Source organism: Hemitrygon akajei, chromosome 14, assembly GCF_048418815.1.
Source record: "Hemitrygon akajei chromosome 14, sHemAka1.3, whole genome shotgun sequence".
In the NCBI taxonomy this organism is placed as follows: Eukaryota; Metazoa; Chordata; class Chondrichthyes; order Myliobatiformes; family Dasyatidae; genus Hemitrygon; species Hemitrygon akajei.
The window spans coordinates 64,385,547-64,403,816 of NC_133137.1; the positions used below are offsets into that span (position 1 = coordinate 64,385,547).

Consider the following 18,270-nt stretch of genomic DNA (forward strand, 5'->3'; position numbering starts at 1 on the left):
GAAGAATGAATTGGGTGAAATTGTTATGGGAAACAGAGAAATGGCAGAAGAATTTAATGAGTACTTTAGATCTGTTTTCACTAAGGAAGACACAAGCAATCTCCCAGATGTATAGATGGGCCAAGGACATGGGGTAACAGAGGAAATGAAACAGATTGACATTAGGAAGGAAACGGTGATGAGTAGACTGATGGGACTGAAGGCTGACAAATCCCCAGGTCCAGATGGTCTGCATCCTAGGGTACTAAAGGAGGTGGCTCTGGAAATTGCGGATGCATTGGTAATCATTTTCCAATGTTCCTTAGATTCAGGATCAGTTCCTGAGGATTGGAGAATGGCTAATGTTATCCCACTTTTTAAGAAAGGAGGGAGGGAGAAAACAGAGAGCTATTGTCCTGTCAGCCTAACATCAGTAGTGGGGAAGATGCTAGAGTCCATTATTAAAGATGAAATAGTGGCATATCTAGATAGCAGTGATAGGATTGGGCCGAGCCAGCATGGATTTACCAAGGGCAAATCATACTTGACTAATCTATTGGAGTTTTTCGAGGATGTAACCAGGAAGTTAGACAAGGGAGATCCAGTGGATGTAGTGTACCTTGATTTTCAGAAGGCATTTGATAAGGTCCCACATAGGAGATTGGTGGGTAAAATCAGAGCTCATGGCATTGGGGGGAAGATATTGACATGGATAGAAAACTGGTTGGCAGATAGAAAGCAAAGGGTAATGGTGAATGGGTGTTTCTCGGAATGGCAGGTGGTGACTAGTGGGGTGCCACAGGGCTCGGTATTGGGACCACAGCTGTTTACGATTTATATCAACGATTTAGATGAAGGCATTGAGAATAACATCAGCAAGTTTGCTGATGATACTAAACTGGATGGCAGTGTGACATGTGATGAGGATGTTAGGAGAATTCCAGGTGACTTGGATAGGCTGGGTGAGTGGGCAGATACTTGGCAGATGGCGTTTAATGTGAACAAGTGTGAGGTTATCCACTTTGGGAGTAAGAACAGGAAGGCAGATTATTATCTGAACGGTGTAGAGTTAGGTAAGGGAGAAATACAAAGAGATCTAGGAGTCCTTGTTCATCAGTCACTGAAGGTGAATGAGCAAGTGCAGCAGGCAGTGAAGAAGGCTAATAGAATGTTGGCCTTTATTACAAAGGGAATTGAGTACAAGAGCAAGGAAATCCTTTTGCATTTGTACAGGGCCCTGGTGAGACCACACCTGGAGTATTGTGTACAGTTTTGGTCTCCAGGGTTAAGGAAGGACATCCTGGCTATAGAGGAAGTGCAGCGTAGATTCACAAGGTTAATTCCTGGGATGTCTGGACTGTCTTATGCAGAGAGGTTAGAGAGACTGGGCTTGTACACGCTGGAATTAAGGAGATTGAGAGGGGATCTGATTGCAACATATAAGATTATTAAGGGATTGGACAAGATAGAGGCTGGAAATATGTTCCAGATGCTGGGAGAGTCCAGTACCAGAGGGCATGGTTTGAGAATAAGGGGTAGGTCATTTAGGACAGAGTTAAGGAAAAACTTCTTCTCCCAGAGAGTTGTGGGGGTCTGGAATGCACTGCCTCGGAAGGCAGTGGCGGCCTATTCTCTGGATGCTTTCAAGAAGGAGCTAGATAGGTATCTTATGGATAGGGGAATCAAGGGATATGGGGACAAGGCAGGAACCAGGTATTGATAGTAGATGATCAGCCATGATCTCAGAATGGCGGTGCAGGCTCGAAGGGCCGAATGGTCTACTTCTGCACCTATTGTCTATTCATGTCAACTTCAAACACTTGTGATTGGCCCAATGGAGCTTGGCTCAGTGCGCTCCTCTTCAAATAATACTAAAGATTATATCGAGAACAGACAAGCATTGTACAAGAATGAGGCTTTATGGTCTTGTTTCCCAGATGGAAATTTCAAATACTAAAGGGAAAAGGGTTAAATTGACAGGGGGTGAAAGTAGAAAGGGGATTTAGAAAGCAAGTTTTTTTCAAAACAGTGAGTGGTAGGTGTCTGGCATATACTGTCAGGTGAAGAGGTGGAAGCAGATACGACAGCAACATTTAAGAGGCACTGAGACAGGCACTCAAACAGACAGGGATATGGACCATGCGCAGATAGAAGTGATTTGTTTGGTTTGGCATCATGATCAGCTGACACTGTATGCTGAAAGGTCTGTATCTATACTTTACCACTCTAAATTCTGTGTTCTATGCAACAGAGAATGTGCAGACTCCCTACAGACAAGTGCCAGAGGTGATGACTGAACCAGGATCATGAGCGCTTTAAGGCAGCAACTCTATTGGCTGCTTCACTGTGCCGCCCACTTGCAAAGACAATCATCTTGTGCTCTGAAGGGGAAGCCTCACATTCATTCTTAATTAACTAAAAAGTAAAGAAGTGAGGAATAAAAAGCATGAACAGAACCCAGAGTATGCTACTTGGATATAATCATCATGAGCTGCATAATCGATCTGAAAAATTGCTAAGGAACAAAATATATGATTGGAAAGAGAATTGACTGACTGAAAAGTTGGGTATCACATTGGCAACCAGTCCAAATGGAACTGGTAATTTTTGGTAATTTTTTTTGTCATGGTACCATCAGAAAATTTCATAAGCAAAATTTACTATCTTACCCAAAGCAGGTTTGTCCCTGTCACACTGTATCCAGCCATGCAGAGCAAACCATATTATATTAATGAGAGGAGATGTGTCCCACAAATAGGAAAGAGCACATCTGAGATCACTATAATTAGCTACACACAATATAATGGAGCATAATCTGACTCTAGCTGACGCGCAAATTCATTTGGTCTCACGTCCTCATTGACATCACCTTTGTTCTTCCCATCCCACCCCTATCATCACTACTTCTAGAAAACTAACTTCTCTCTTTCCCATTTCTGATGAAGGATTTTTAACCTGAAACATTAACTCTTTCTGTAAATGGTGCCTGTTCTGTTGAGAATTATTTTTACACATTTAGCAGCACTGGTCTACCGACTTCTTTCTGGATTTCTCTCAGTTCTCCCTTTTCATCTGTTGGATAGCTTATTGTCTATATTGGTGATGGTATGTTCATCGCTAGCAGGTTTAGACTTACACAGATACTCGTGCTATCAGGCAAAGGACAAGGCTAACAGATAAGTCTTGTTAAGAGACTAGGATTTGAGAGAAACAGTCATACATTATATAACACATGAAAACCAGATAAAATAAAAATAATTGAAAGTTTATGTTTAAAGTGAGTGTATTTTTTGTTTCATTTATTTTCTCTCCCACAAAGATTGGTCCTCCAGTCCACAAGGGCACTAGGATCTCTGAGCAAATGGCCAGTCTGGGCTTACAGGGAGTTAAGCTTCTCTGGCTATTCCTCTCTCTCCCTTCCCTGACTCCAGCAAGATGGCCATTACTTTGGACCCTCTCCTCCTGTCCCTGGCCTCACAGAATCACAACTAAGGCACCTATAAAAACACAGCCATTATCACTGGAACAAAAAAAGTGAAGTCTATGACAGTGGTAGCCAAGTCCAACAATCTCTTCTGAAAGTCAGCATCTAACAAACCAACAACTGAATTGAATTGACTTCTATTTCTTCCATCCTTCACGTATGTGAGGAGCAAAATTCTTTATGTTACATCTCCATCTAAATGTGCCACGTGCAATCATAGTCATTTATAACAACTAGAACAGTCAATGTAATATAGAGTATACACAAGTCAGCATGAGTTCATCAGTTTAATGGCCTGGTGGAACAAGCTGTCCTGGAGCCTGTTGGTCCTGAGTTTTATGCTGCGGTACTATTTCCCAGATAGTAGCAGCTGGAATAGATTGTGCTTGGGGTTGCTCCAGTCCCCAATGATCCTGTGAGCCCTTTTTACACACCTGTCCTTGTAAATGTCCTGAATCATGGGAAGTTCACAACTACGGATGCACTGAACTGTCCGCACCACTCTCTGCGGAGTCCTGTGATTAAGGGAGGTACAAGTTGTGAAGAATCCTATTAATTGTGCTTCTGTCAGCCTTCAGCCCACTATTCAGACCTGACTTTTACGTGGACATTCAATTTCTTCCAGGATTATGCAAATGATAATTATTATTTTACCTATGGAGTGAACGTGATGATGACCATTTCCACTTAATTTCCCAGCATTCCTACTGGCCTCCAAATCATGTTCTTCCGCATAAAATGCCTCTTTTGAATACTGCAGGGCAACTTGGAATATGTTATCCCAAGAGTGACACAATGCTAGACAGATGATAGAGTTTCTTGCTATACATCATTCAGGCTTCTTTGCCATCTCAAGCCACACTACACCACCTTTCATAAGAAATAGGAGCAGGAGTAGGCCATCCGGCCCATCAAGCCTGCTCTGCCATTCAATAAGATCATGGCTGATCTGTCCGTAAACTCAGCTCCATCTACCTGCCTTTCCCCCATGACCCTTAATTCCCTTACTATGTAAAAATCTATCTAATTGTATCTTAAATATATTTAGTGAAGAAGCCTCAACTGCTTCCCTGGGCAGAGAATTCCACAGATTCACCACTCTGGGAAAAACAATTTCTCCTCATCTCCATCTTAAATCTTCTCCCCTGAGTTCATCATGTCAACTAATTTCTAAATTCCCCAATGCCACCTCATTCCACTCTAATACTAATCATAAGGTATCTTGATACATCCATTCAGCACAGACAGTCTCACCGTAATATACTCCCTCCCCACAGCTACAATCACAATTTGTAGATATTTATGGGGAAATAATTGGAAATGCAATGCATCAAAGTTCTACACCAAGGTCAAGGATTTCAGCAAACAACATAATTTTCATTAAACGCTGGGGCGCAGTAGGAACTCTGTACTTAGCTTCAATCAATGTCAGTGAGTCCGTAACATCCAGCAAAGTATCAGTATAGATGACATTATCAAGTCCTGCGCTGGGGGCTGAACACCACAATTTTCAGAGATAACTATGCTTTCAAGTGGGGTGCAGTGAGGTGACAGCTGTATACAGAATGAAACTCTGCAGGAACCATCAGTGATGGCTGCTCTGAAGTGTTACTGGTGATGTGAAGCTATTCAAATTGCAAATGGTATCCATTATTTCTGTGATGCCTACTAAAGGCAGAGCAATTTTATACTGAGCATTGAGTATTCTTAATTACTGTGATTAGTGACCATAGGTAATCAAATTCTATCCCAAATGCTAAAAATACAAAATAAATTCACAAATCTAAACACCTTTGACCAGGCTAAATTACTGCCAAAATTGTTTATAAATAAATCAATTTTCAGTAATAGGAAAATCAAGAAGACTGTTTAAATTGTTAGATAGGGAAATACTAGTTTAAAGTAATCTACAATTTGTCCAGCAGTCAACGTCAGAACACAAAACTGCAGATACTGGTAGCATGCAAACAAATACAGAAAATGTTCAACAGGTGAAGCTGCATCCAGGTAGGGAGAAGCAGAATGAAGGGATCAACAGAACAGGAAAACTGAGAAAAGCAAGAATTTTTTTTAACTTGTAGAGAAGGGTAGGGGAGGAGAGAACAGTGGGAATGTCTGTGACAGGACACCGAAAAAGGGCGTTACTTCAATTCTCTGCTTTTGTTAATTCTACAATGCTTAAATAAAATTTACAGAAAAGCAACTTATTTTCTGTCTGTGTAAATTACATCCCAAAGGTCCTAATGCTGATTTTAACAGTTAAAGAGTGAATTTTTATTGCATTCACAGAAATGTGGTTGTATTCTTTATTTTAATTTGTTTATTTCCTTTTCTTTTTAGCCTGTAACTGCTGTTTTACTGTTGGCATTTTTGGTCTATGCATTACATAAAGAAACAAAGGAAGAACCAGGGCTGGGACCCACACTGCTGAGTTATTCTAAGGTGTGCCTTGCAGCAAATATATCACCTCTCTAATTTTTGTTTCAATCGTTAACTTTACAAATCTCATTAAAGAGAACTTATAAATATGAAGTTTCCTTCTGGTGATCACTCTGCAATATAGTCTAAACAATAATTTCAAGGTCAGTTTATAATCAAAGTGTGTCTATGTCACCAGATAATTATCCCCAGCAACAACCTTTAAAGTTGCAGCAATTGATTCCAAAACGTTAGAAGATAACAAGAACACAAGAACAAAAATGACAAGAAAGATCACTTCCCAATGGACAGCTTTGCACAATGGGAACATATGGTGCAAATTGGATACATTTTGCCCACAATTTTTCACCCTTTCATTCCAAGGAAATTGAAAAGGGGGCCACGGCAACTATCGTCATATAAAGAGGTTTGAATGAAAAAGGAAATCAAAATGGAAAATTTGCAGAAATTAAACTCTGACCTTGCAAGAAATTGCAAACTGACTCCAGTGAATTACTCACAAAAAAGGAAGCAAAATTATCTGAAAATTGTCATGTTACACATCTTCAATTTCTGCATTACAGGAGAATGGCTGGAAAGCTTTCAGCTCTTCAGAGAGCCAATCAAATATATTCTTATTAAGAAATGGTATAGAAGACAAAGTAGAGTAAAGTGTACAGTCAGTCTGAAACAACAAAAAATGCCAAGGGAATAGTGGAGGGACTGGAGAGGATGTGGCAAAGGAGGGTCAGTAAAAATGAAATAATGGTGAATAGAGACCTGGAGGATTCCTTCAGTAATTGGAAAATTAACTATCATGTCCACAAAATTAAAACTGAACCAACTTGCGATGAACAATACGTTGGCAGGAAACAACTTGCTCTTGAAATGAACAATTCCTAATTCTGTCAGATGTCTTACTGGCAATAAAAAAGTAGATACGCAACAGCAGATTTCAAGATCTTTTATGATCAGTTCAGATGTTTTACTGTTGACAATTTTGGTCTCTGCATTACATAAAGAAACAAAGGAAAAACCAGGGCTGGGAACCACAGTGCTGAGTTATTCTAAGGTGTAACTTGCAAATATATCACTTTTGTTTTGTAGAAGGAAGTTTCACTTGCTGAGTATTTGGGACAGATAATGATAATGTTACAATAACAAATTCAACTGGAATGATATCCCGACATAACCTCTTTTTTGGAAACATGACTTTTTGTTAATAAAAGTGATGTTCAATTTAATTTAAACAAACAAGGGTGATAAACTTTGTCTTGCAGATAAGAGTTCCAACAATAAAGGTATTGACAATTTTCTGCCTCTATGTCAAAGGAATCAGTGTTTTTAGTAAATATTATTTTTTGCTGTTCTGACATGCCAACTTCTTGAATAATTTCACTGTTTTACTCATTGAGTGATATCCTCAAAAGTTTTGAAAATATTTCATGAAGGAGGAGCATGCACAGGTTCAGGGGCCGGGATGGCAGACAAGCAGGGAATAAACACCTTCTCATAACAAACCCAGCACACCAATAATCTCCTAACAGACCCACCATCTCATAAGAAACCCAGCCTGCCAAGGGCTGGGATGAGAGACAAGCAGGAAACAAACACCTTCTCATAACAAACCCAGCACACCAATAATCTCCTAACAGACCCACCATCTCATAAGAAACCCAGCCTGCCAAGGGCTGGGATGAGAGACAAGCAAGAAACAAACACCTTCTCATAACAAACCCAGCACACCAATAATCTCCTAACAGACCAGCCATCTCATAAGAAACCCAGCCTGCCAAGGGCTGGGATAAGAGACAAGCAAGAAACAAACACCTTCTCATAACAAACCCAGCACACCAATAATCTCCTAACAGACCCACCATCTCATAAGAAACCCAGCCTGCCAGGGGCTGGGATGGCAGACAAGCACCTTCTCAGGAAACCCAGGCCATCAATAATCTGGGGTGATTATGGAAATTTAAACATTCATCCAATAAGAGGAAGGATAAACACACACACTGCCACAAACCAGCAAACTGAAAATCCTGAATATGTCCAGATGTGTAATTAAACTTGATTTGGAAGAAATATTATAATATAGTAAAGCAATGTAAATTGGATGAAGAAGAACATTTAATTAAAAAAAAGCAAATGGGACAAAATTCTTGGTAAAGAGGTAGCTTGGTGAAGTTAAGAGGCAGCAAAGATTTTAGGGAGGTAATATCAAATCTTAAAGCAAGCAAAGGGGGGATTGCATTGGAGAAATAAAGAGCTAAGGATTTTTTACAGAAATGATGGAAGCAAAGGAACAGGGATTTCAGGACTGATAGCATGTTTATTCTGGAAATATGATTGTCAATGAGCAAATGCTTAGTGCCTTAGAAAACACTGGTTTAAGATCCTCTTCAGCCAGTGGGATTTTAAATGAACCAAAATTTACCACGTTTGGTTAATGAGAACATGATCTGGAGATCATGGAGTGTTTAGGTGACAAACAGTGGAAGAGGATTCATGGAGATTTTAAATTCAAATGGCTTCAAGTATAAAACTCAAATGACAAACTTGTTTTAGCCAAAGGTATTTGACTAATTGGAGAGATACTCAATTTACCATAGTATTAGAGTACTGCATGCAGATAAGTACAATAACTAATAATGAATTTATACAGAAATCAAGTAAGGAAATTATTCCTGCTGAGAAATGAATTGATTCTGATCCTATTAAATATATAGCAGAAATTTCAATTCCCATTTGATCACGGAGACTCGCTCATGCAAGACACATCGTATGGCCCCATATTTCTCCAAATGCATACACCTTCAACTTCTTGGTCGAGTTTCTCCTTATAGTCAAGTTAAAAATCATTTAAAACAATTAAAGTTGATTTTGAATAGTATAATGAATTTCAAAAACTTGAATAAACACCATGGCTTTGACAAGCAGTGCAGTATGAGATCCAGTTTAGCACTTACGTATATAGAGCTAACCACTAATGCTTCAAGGATCTCACAAATTTCACCAACCAGGTCAGAGCAAGTTTGGTGTACAAGTTGCAGCTTAAGGATAAACATGGTGTAAATATAATTGTTGGGAATGTGTTGTTTCTAGGTAGCTTGCTACAACCAAGAATTTTGAGGTTGTGATCTTTATGGTATAATGTAAATATTCTTAAAAGTGAATGGGTATGAAACATCAAGACTATGATTTGATGTCACTACATGATTTACATAGAGATTAGTAAAAAAAATAAGCAATAATGAGAGGAAAAGAATTAAATATAAAGGGAAACTAGCCAATAATAAAAAGAGGTTGCCAAAAGTTTATTTCCAGATATACCTGTATAAAGAGTGTAAGAGATGTAGGAGTAAACATAGGACTGCTACAAAATGACACTGAAGATGTCGGAATGGGGAATGAAGAAATGGCAGACAAACTAATTAAGTATTTTAGGTCTTCACTGTGCAAGACACCAGCGGTATGCCAGAAATTCAAGAGTGTCAGGGGCAGAAGTGAGTGTAGTTGTTATTAATAAGAAGAAGGTGCTGGTGAAGTTGAAAGGTCTGAACGTCGATGAGACACCTGGACCAGATGGACTTCACACCCCAGGGTTCTGAAGAGATTGTGGAGGCAATAGTAATGATCTTTTAAGAATCACTGGATTCTGGAATGGTTCCAGAGCACTGGAAAACCACAAATGTCATTTCACTCTTCAAGGAGGGGAAGAGGCAGGCAAAAGACATTATAAATATAAGACAAAAAAAAAGCCAGTTAGTCTGACTTCTTTGGTTGGCAAGATGCTAGTGTCCATTATTAAGGGATGAGAGGTACATGATAAAATAGGCCAAAGTCGGCATGGTTTCCTTAAGGGCAAATCTTGCCTGACAAATCTATGAAATTCTTTGAGGAACCAAGCAAGATAGGCAAAGGGGAGTAATCCTGGGTCTCAAATTCTCTACCTAGATTTTGTTATTTAGCAGTAATGGTTTTTGCAACTTTAAAATACAACAGAATTACATGGAGTAGAATTTTAAGCAAGTCAATTACAGAAACTGAGGAGCAACACCCTTCATTCAACTCAGCTTCCACGAAATTGAATACTGGTTAATGTATAACAAGTAGTGGATGCAAGCCATCAAATTTACACTGCTACTTGAGATCAATTATTCCCTTATCAATCCATTAATGTTTTATGCAAATAAAAATAACATTATTTTGATATCAACACACAAATGCTATGAGCACTTAAAACCTTTCCAATGTAAATTCTTTCTTTTGAAATTTAAGCTATTTTTGTAAGCTTGTCAGACTTTAGTTATACTCCCTTGCTGCTGAAGATATAGCCTGGCAGAACCACTACTGGTGGGAAGATGTGATTAATGTGTGACAAATTTACACGAGCTGTTTCCACTGCAATATTGATGAAGGGATTTATATTTAAAAATAAAATTTCCACACTGTATGATTTAATACAGGGACTAAAGTATATTAAATTAATCCTTGTCCTCTAATCTCATCACATTTAATGATGAGAATTGATCCAAATTTGCTACAAGCAATGTATTAATGTGATTATGTTAACAAAATAAAGCAAAAATCATCCAGATACTCTTTGACGTGTGGAAGCCTCTGTTGAAGAGGTAGAGAACAATGGGGCTAAGGGTTGAATGATATGCCGCACAACAAAATTGGCATAGTCTGCACAAGTAGATGGGTCGGTGCACAAAAGCGTTTAGTCCACAATTGCAGTGGAGATTGTGGAAGAACCAGGTTGGCCTGGTGTGGAACAGTGGGCACAACAATTGCTGCAGGTTAACTAGGGCATTTTTGTGGTACAGGTAGACGATGGGGGAGGAAAGGGTTCTGGTAGGGATCAGGGTCATTTAAAACATAAAGAAAATGGTAGACAGAGGAACCTAAGAGCATTTGTCAATAGAGAGCAGGATCGTAACAGCCTGGCATAGTTTGTTTATGGTTGGAATCTCGAAATAATGTTGATATAAATATTGTATGCATCTTGCACATGTGGGAGAATTTCATTAAGGTATGCCAATTTATCATAGTACCCAGTCTGATAGCAAATTGCATATACAGCTCCCTTCATGCCGATGCACACCAAAGTCGCAGTGATCAAGATCTAACATCCAGATGCGCACTGACAAAGCAACTAGTTGCTAATTGCAATCAATTTGAATAAAATTCAATCATTTAGCAGATAAGAATTTGTTAGGTGGGATAACACTTTAGGCCTTAGTTTCTGGACTGTGACAACTATTAATTTCAAAAAAAAATTAACTTCTAATATGTTTTAAGGTTCCCCATGACAGGCTTATTCAGAAAGTCAGGAGGCATAGGATCCAAGGAAGCTTGGCTGTATGAATCCAGAATTTGGCTTGCAAATAGAAGGCAGTGGGTGGTAACGGATGGAACATATTCTTCCTGGAGGTCGGTGGCCGGAAGTGTTCAGTGGGATCTGCTCTGGGACCACTGCTCTTTGTGATTTTTATAAATAACTTGGATGGGGAAGTGGAAGGGTGAGTTAGTAAGTCTGCAAATGACACAAAGGTTGATGGTGTTGTGAATATTGTAGAAGGTTCTGAAAGGTTACCATGGGACATAGATGGATTGCTGAGCTGGGCTGTGAAGTGGCAGATGAAGTTCAACATGATTCCCTTTGGAAAGTTCAATTTGAAGGCAGTATACATGATTAATGGCAGGATTCTTAGCAGTGTGGATTAACAGAGGTATCTTGAGATCCACGTTCATAGGTCCCTCAAAGTTGCCATACAAGTTGATAGGGTTGTTAAGAAGGTGCATGTTGTATTGATCTTCATTAGTTGAGCTCAAGAGGTACAAGGTAATGTTGAGGCTCTATAAAACTCTGGTTAGAGCACACTCAGAATGTTGCATTCAGTTCTGGTCAGCTTATTCTGGGAAAAATGTGGAAGCTTTAGAGAGGGTGCAGAGAAAATTTACCAGGATGCTGCCTGGATTGGAGAGCATAACTCATGAGAATAGAATGAGTGAACTATGGTGTTTTCCCTTGTAGTGAAGGAGGGTGATAGATGATTTAAAAGAGGTGTACAGGATTGATCGAGTGAATAGCCAGAGACTTTTTCCCGCAGTGGAATTGGCTTATATAAATGGGCATTCTTTTAATGTAATTGGAGGAAAGTATGAAAGTATTCAGGGGACGTCAGAGATAAGTTTTTTTTTTTTTTTTACACAATGTGGTGCCGGGGTGATGGTAGAAGAAGATATACGAGAGATTTTTTAAGATAGAAACGTGGTACATGGATATCAGAAAAATGGAAAATAGAAGGGTGTGGAGGGACAGATTAGATTGATCCTAGAGGAGGTTAAAAGGTTGACAAGACATCATGGGCCAAAAGACCTGTACTGTGCTGTAATGCTCTATGTTTCTGTTGCACTATTATTAATGTGTTTATCTATATAAGGAAGCTAAGGCAAGCTTTGATGCATACAAATATATAAAGCAATCCAGCAGCTTTACCACACATCATTTAGCATGTCACATACAGTGCTGTGCAAAAGTCTGAGGCACAAATATATAGCTAAGACTTTTGCACAGTACTGTAGCAATCTTATGCATTGCACTGTACTGCTGCCGCAAAAAAAAAACAAATTTCATGATATACGTGAGCGATGATAAACCTGATTCTGATATGGGTCCCTATTGTGGACTGAGCGTGGGAAGAGGGCAGGGAGAGAGGAATCATGGTTGGGAAAAGAGGAAGGGAAAGGGAAGGGAGTGGGAAGCATCAGAGAGACATTGTGTAAAGATCAATAAACAGATTGTTTGGAATCGAATGACCCTGCCTTGTGTCTCAGGGCTGCAGGCTACACCTGCATCACCCACATCCACTGGCACTCCTTCTTTGTTACCTGTCCCACACTCTCCTGTGGCGCTCCACCCTCGCCATTCCCAACATCCTTTGCTCCCAACAGATTTACAAACTCGCTCTGTGCTCCACATTGATAAATACAGTACTGTGCTGCAGACTACTTTTGTATGAAATGATTAGTTAATGGACATATTTAAGATAAGTTTGGATAATTTTTTGTATTGTATGGGATTTTGGGGTTATGGGGAAAAAGTAGGTAGGAGAACATGAGTCCTTGGCTAGATTATCCATGATCTTGAGCAGGCTCTATGGGCCAGACAGCCTACTTCTGCCCCAATTTCTTAAGTTGTTATTTTCTTACAATATCAGACTGCACAAAGGACAGTCACAATAAAGCAATTATTTGCAGTTCATTTGCTTTGCTTGCGGCAGCAGTTGCAGTATATTGACATTGCATTAGGGAGCTGACTGCTCTACATGATTGAGAAACTCCCACCGAAATATCAAAAAGCTTTTATAGTCTTCAATTTTTTTTTTGGAGATATTTTGCAAATGGTGCATTGGTTAAGCACTCCTGGTGAAAACGGGTGATTTTACAATCCAGTGCTCAAAAACAGGTGAGGTTGAGATGAATAAGATTCATGGTGGTTGGGCCAATTTTTAATATTGCTTCTGCCCACAGTACTGTGATTATCCAGCACAGTGCAGAGCTTTGGTGTGATAAATGGTATACACAGTTCTTCCACTTAGAAAATTACTCTTTTTTTTTCATTTCTCCAATGTAATATACGTTTGACTGTTCTGATATTATTGAAAATGTTTATACCTCTCTCCACCACCAAATGCATAACTGTATGGAAAATTATCCCGTCTCTACTTTCTAATAACATCTAATTATTTGACTGGATAAAGACAGCTTTTCCAAAATTCACTCTAAATATGTGGCAACCTACAACGATAAACTCACCAGTTTCATTCCTGGGTGAAGGGTTAAGCAGACTCGACAAACTGCGCATTATTGAAAAGAAACACATCACAGTGATCTCAGAGTACCTCTACTTGAGTAGATACTTAACGACCTTGGTTTTAATGCCAAGGGAATAACAGTACTTTTATCTCATGAAATATGTAAAACCTATCTAACTGGCAATGTCTATAACATAATTCACCCACCCTCCAGGCCTCCTCGTGTGTCAGACTATAGATTACTGCATGTTCTACCTCTCCCAATTGATTTCTTGACTGCTCTCAACATAAAATTTCCAAACCACTAAGCAATCACCTCAAGGTAACTTCAACATCATGACTCTCAACATTAAAAGGTTTGTAGAGTTCAGTGAATGTGGTAAAGGAAGAACTTGCAACCTACACTTTAAAACTCTCATTACCTATAAATATAACTGTCAGTCTAGCCAGAAGAAATATTACTATCAGGTTTAGGGAGGCAAGGAGTAAAACCACGCCCTCAGGGGTGGCAAAGTAATGGCAGTGGAAATCAGATGTTGAGTTTCATTGCTTATCTCTGCTGAGTGAGGTCTTTAAAAACAAATGTGAAGGATTACCCCTCTCGTGGTTTACCATTTGCTCAATATAAATGAATGGAATCTGTTAACAGTCATCTCAAGCAAGACAGTTCCAATTATTTTAACCACAAGAGATTCTGCAGATGCTGGAAATTCAGCATAATGCATACAAAATACTGGAGGAACTCAGCAGGCTAGGTAGCATTTATGGAAAGGAATAAAGAGTCAACGATCCGGGAGTGAAAAGAAAGGGGGAAGAACCCAGCGTAAGGTAGGGGAGGGGAAGGAGTACAAGCTAGAAGATGATAGGTGAAACCAGGTGAGGGGGAAGGTAGGTGGGTAGGGTGGGGGGGGGGGGGATGAAAAGAGAAAGGCTGAGAGGAGATCGGTAGAAAAGGTAAAAGGCTGAAAAAGGAATTTGATAGGAGAGAAGACCTTGTGAGAAAGGAGGAGGGGCACTATAAGGAGGTGATAGGCAGGTAAGGAGAAGAGGTGATAATGAAGGCACAACTGGGAAAGAAAGAAAAGAGAAGGGGGAAGGAGAGAAATTACCCGAATTTGGAGAAATTATTGTTCTTGCTGACATGTTACCCTGCTGTCTGGCTACCCAGGCAGAATATGAGGTGTGGCTCCTCCAACCTGAGAGTGGCCTCATCTTGGCAGTAAAGGAGGCCATAGATCAACATGTCATCATGGCAATGGGGAGTAGATTAAAAATGGATGGCCCCCAGGAGGTCCTGCTTGTTGCAGATGGAGTGAGGTGCTTGACAAAGTGGCCTTCCAATCTATGTACAGTCTCAGCATTGTAGAGGAGACCGCACCAGATGCACAGAATGCAGTAGGTGACCCCAGCAGGCTTGCAGGTGAAGTATTGCTTCACCTGGAAGGACTGTTTGGGGTCCTGAATGGTGGTGAGGGAGGAGGTAAGTGGGCAGGTGTAGCACTTCTTCCACTTGCAGCATTAAGTGCCAAGAGGGAGACCAACGGCGAGGAATGAATGGATCAGGATATCATGGAGGAATTGATCGCTGTGGAAAGCAGGGAGCACAGGAAGGACTGGTGGTAGGATCCCGTTTAAATAACAAAAGTTGCAGAGAATGATTTGCTGGATCTGGTAGCCCATGGGTGGTAGGTATCCCTGTTGAGGCATCAGGAAGATGGAGTGAGTGCAGATGTCCATGAAATGAAGGAGAATGATCAAACTGAAGGAGCAACACCTCGTATTCTGCCTGGGTAGTCTCTAACAAATGGTATATATTCTGATTTCTCTAAAGTATGGTAATTTATCCCCATTCCCCTCCTCTCTTCCATTGTCCACTCTTGCACCCCTCTTACATCTTCTCTTCTCCTCACCTGCCTATCACCTCCCCTTGGTGCCCTTCCCCTTCTCCCATAGTCCACTCTCCTCTCATACAGATTCCTTCTTCTTCAGCCCTTTACCACCTATCACCTTCCAGCTTCACTTAATATCTCCCCACCCCCCACCTTTTCCCACCTGGCTTCACCCATCATCTTGTTTGTACACCTCCCTCTCCCCCTAACTTCTTATTCTGGCTTCTTTCTCTTTCTTTGATGTCCTGAAGAAGGGTCTTGGCCCAAAACATCCAGTCTTTTGTCCTTTCCACAGATGCTGCCTGACCTGCTGAGTTTCTCCAACATTCTGTGTGTGTGTGTTTCCATTTTTTTGTTGTTTCCCCACTGGAATAGAGAATATGCAAGAAGTTGACACTTGGAGAGAATAATTTGTGAAATATTGTTCCTATTATATGGTGAAGGACAAAGATAAAAATATTTGCAAGAAGAAGAAAAGGTAATAAGGACATAGAGGTGACAAATCAAGAATTCCAGCTTACTTGGAGTTTTGAGCATTTTTCCTGAGGAAAGTTTGCTAATTCAGATTTCTGGGGGGAAGATGAACCCAAGTGGAATGTTCAAGACCATCAGTTGAGCTAAGGCAGTCTGTCCAAAAAATGCGGAAAAATATTTATCACTCTGTACCTGGATTCCTGACTTTCTCATCGGGAGAGCACAGTCAGTACAAATTGGTGATAACATTTCTTCTTCTCTGATAATAAACACAGGCACACCTCAAGGAAGTGGGCTTACCCACTGGTCTAACTGCCTTTACATTCATGACTGTGTGGCTTGGCACAGCTCAAATGCTATTAGTAAATTCACCAATGACACCAATGTTGGCAGAATCGCAAACGATGACAAAGAGGCGCACAGAAGTGAAATAGATCAGCTAGTCAAGTTGTGTCACAACAATGAAGTTGCACTCAACATCAGCAAGACCAAGGAATTAATTGTGAACTTGAGGAAGGGGAAATTGGGAATACTCACAAATTCTCATTGAAGGGTCAGCAGAGGAAAGGGTGAGCAGTTTCAAGTTCCTGGGCGACAACATCTCAGAATATCTAACTTGGGCCCAACATATGGATCAACGACCAAAAAGGCGTGCTGGTGACTATACATAATTAGGAGTTTGAAGAGATGTTGGTATGTAACCAAAGACATAGCAAATTTCTATATATTATTGTGGAGAGTATTCTGATTGGTTGCATCGTGGCATGGAGACAGCAATGCATAGGATCAGAAGAGGCTTTACAGAAATCCTTTGATTTCAATATGTTTAGCTTGATAATTTGATTGTGGACATGTGTAATTACTGCTATGAAGAACCAACAAATACCAAATTAACATTAAAATGGGCACAACCCTCCCCAACAACGAGGACATCTTTCAAAGGTAGTGCCTCAGGAAGCGGCATTCATTGTTAAGGACTCTCACCACTCAAGACATGCTCTCTTCTCGTTACTACCATCAGGGAGGAAGTACAGAAGCCTGAAGGCCCATAACTCAGTGTTTCAGAAGTGGCTTCTTCACCTCTACCATCATGTTTCCAAATGGTCCACAGACCCATGAACACTACTCACTGTTCCTCTATTGCACTACTTATTTTTATTGTAACTTGTAGTAATTTGTTATTCCTGCACTGCACTGCCACCATAAGTTTCATGAATCATGTCTGTGACAATATATCTGATACTCATCCAACAAAAAACACATTCAATAAACTGATAAAGCAAGTTGCAAATTTTTGACCATCCAGATAATAAGAGATTTGTGAAATATAAGGAAACAGAAGACAATGAAGTATGCAAGCGTGGCTGATTGAATATGAAGTTTCAAGCATTCCTTTCTGGAGAAATAAGGAAAATCAAGATAACACAAAGCAAAGAGTTATACAGATTTGGGTTTCACCTGCATCAATAAAAAGCTTATTTGCAATATTACTTGGCAACATTATTATCAATCAAAATCACAGCTGGCTGGAACCAGTCATTTTTAACCCAAATATTTTAATCAGTAAACAAAATGCAAGGACTTACCTCATATACGTTGAACTGTGACTGTCCCCTGGAAAGCTCTCTGTAATTTGTGGTGAATTCTCCAATAAAGTCATGGCTGGATATCAAAGAGACAGTGTGCTGTTAAATTTTTATCATGAACCATTAACTGCCTCGCGACCAAAGAAGCCAAGTGCAATTTACAGTCATGAATTAAAGAAAAGAAATACCGGTAGTTCAGTCTAGCAAAGGAGAAAACTCAACCCACATTTCTTTCTCTGGATAATCACGTTTGCTTGATTAACTTCTCAGCACCAGGGCTGAGCATGCTTTTGTTTTTCCATTACTGCAGTGAACCCCAGTGAAAGCCATTACTATAGTTCTATTTTTTTTCTTGATCTGATAAAGCAAGATTTTAGCTTAAAGAGCAGTTTTTAAACTTGTATATTGAAATTCTAAGTGATAGCATATTTTAAATGTTGCATAGATGCATTCTAACAGTTTGTGCATTGAAAAATCAATTGACTGTGCTTCCAAGAAAATAATATATGCCCTGGCAAAATGTTCCTAAAATAATTGCCAAAATAATAATAAAACACAAAATATCGGATTAAAATTCACGCTTTACAATGAAAGAGACAAAGAAATGGAAGTAG

General features: G+C 39.8%; 1 protein-coding gene across 2 annotated transcripts in view; it reads right to left on the reverse strand.

Moving 5' to 3' along the window:
* LOC140738644 (copine-8) overlaps positions 1-18,270 on the reverse strand; it is a 306,170-nt gene that overhangs the window by 78,391 nt on the left and 209,509 nt on the right. For both annotated transcript variants that reach the window (XM_073066254.1, XM_073066255.1), the window contains one exon: positions 17,657-17,732. In XM_073066254.1, coding sequence (XP_072922355.1) covers positions 17,657-17,732 — 76 coding nt within the window. The remainder of the gene's footprint in view (positions 1-17,656; positions 17,733-18,270) is intronic.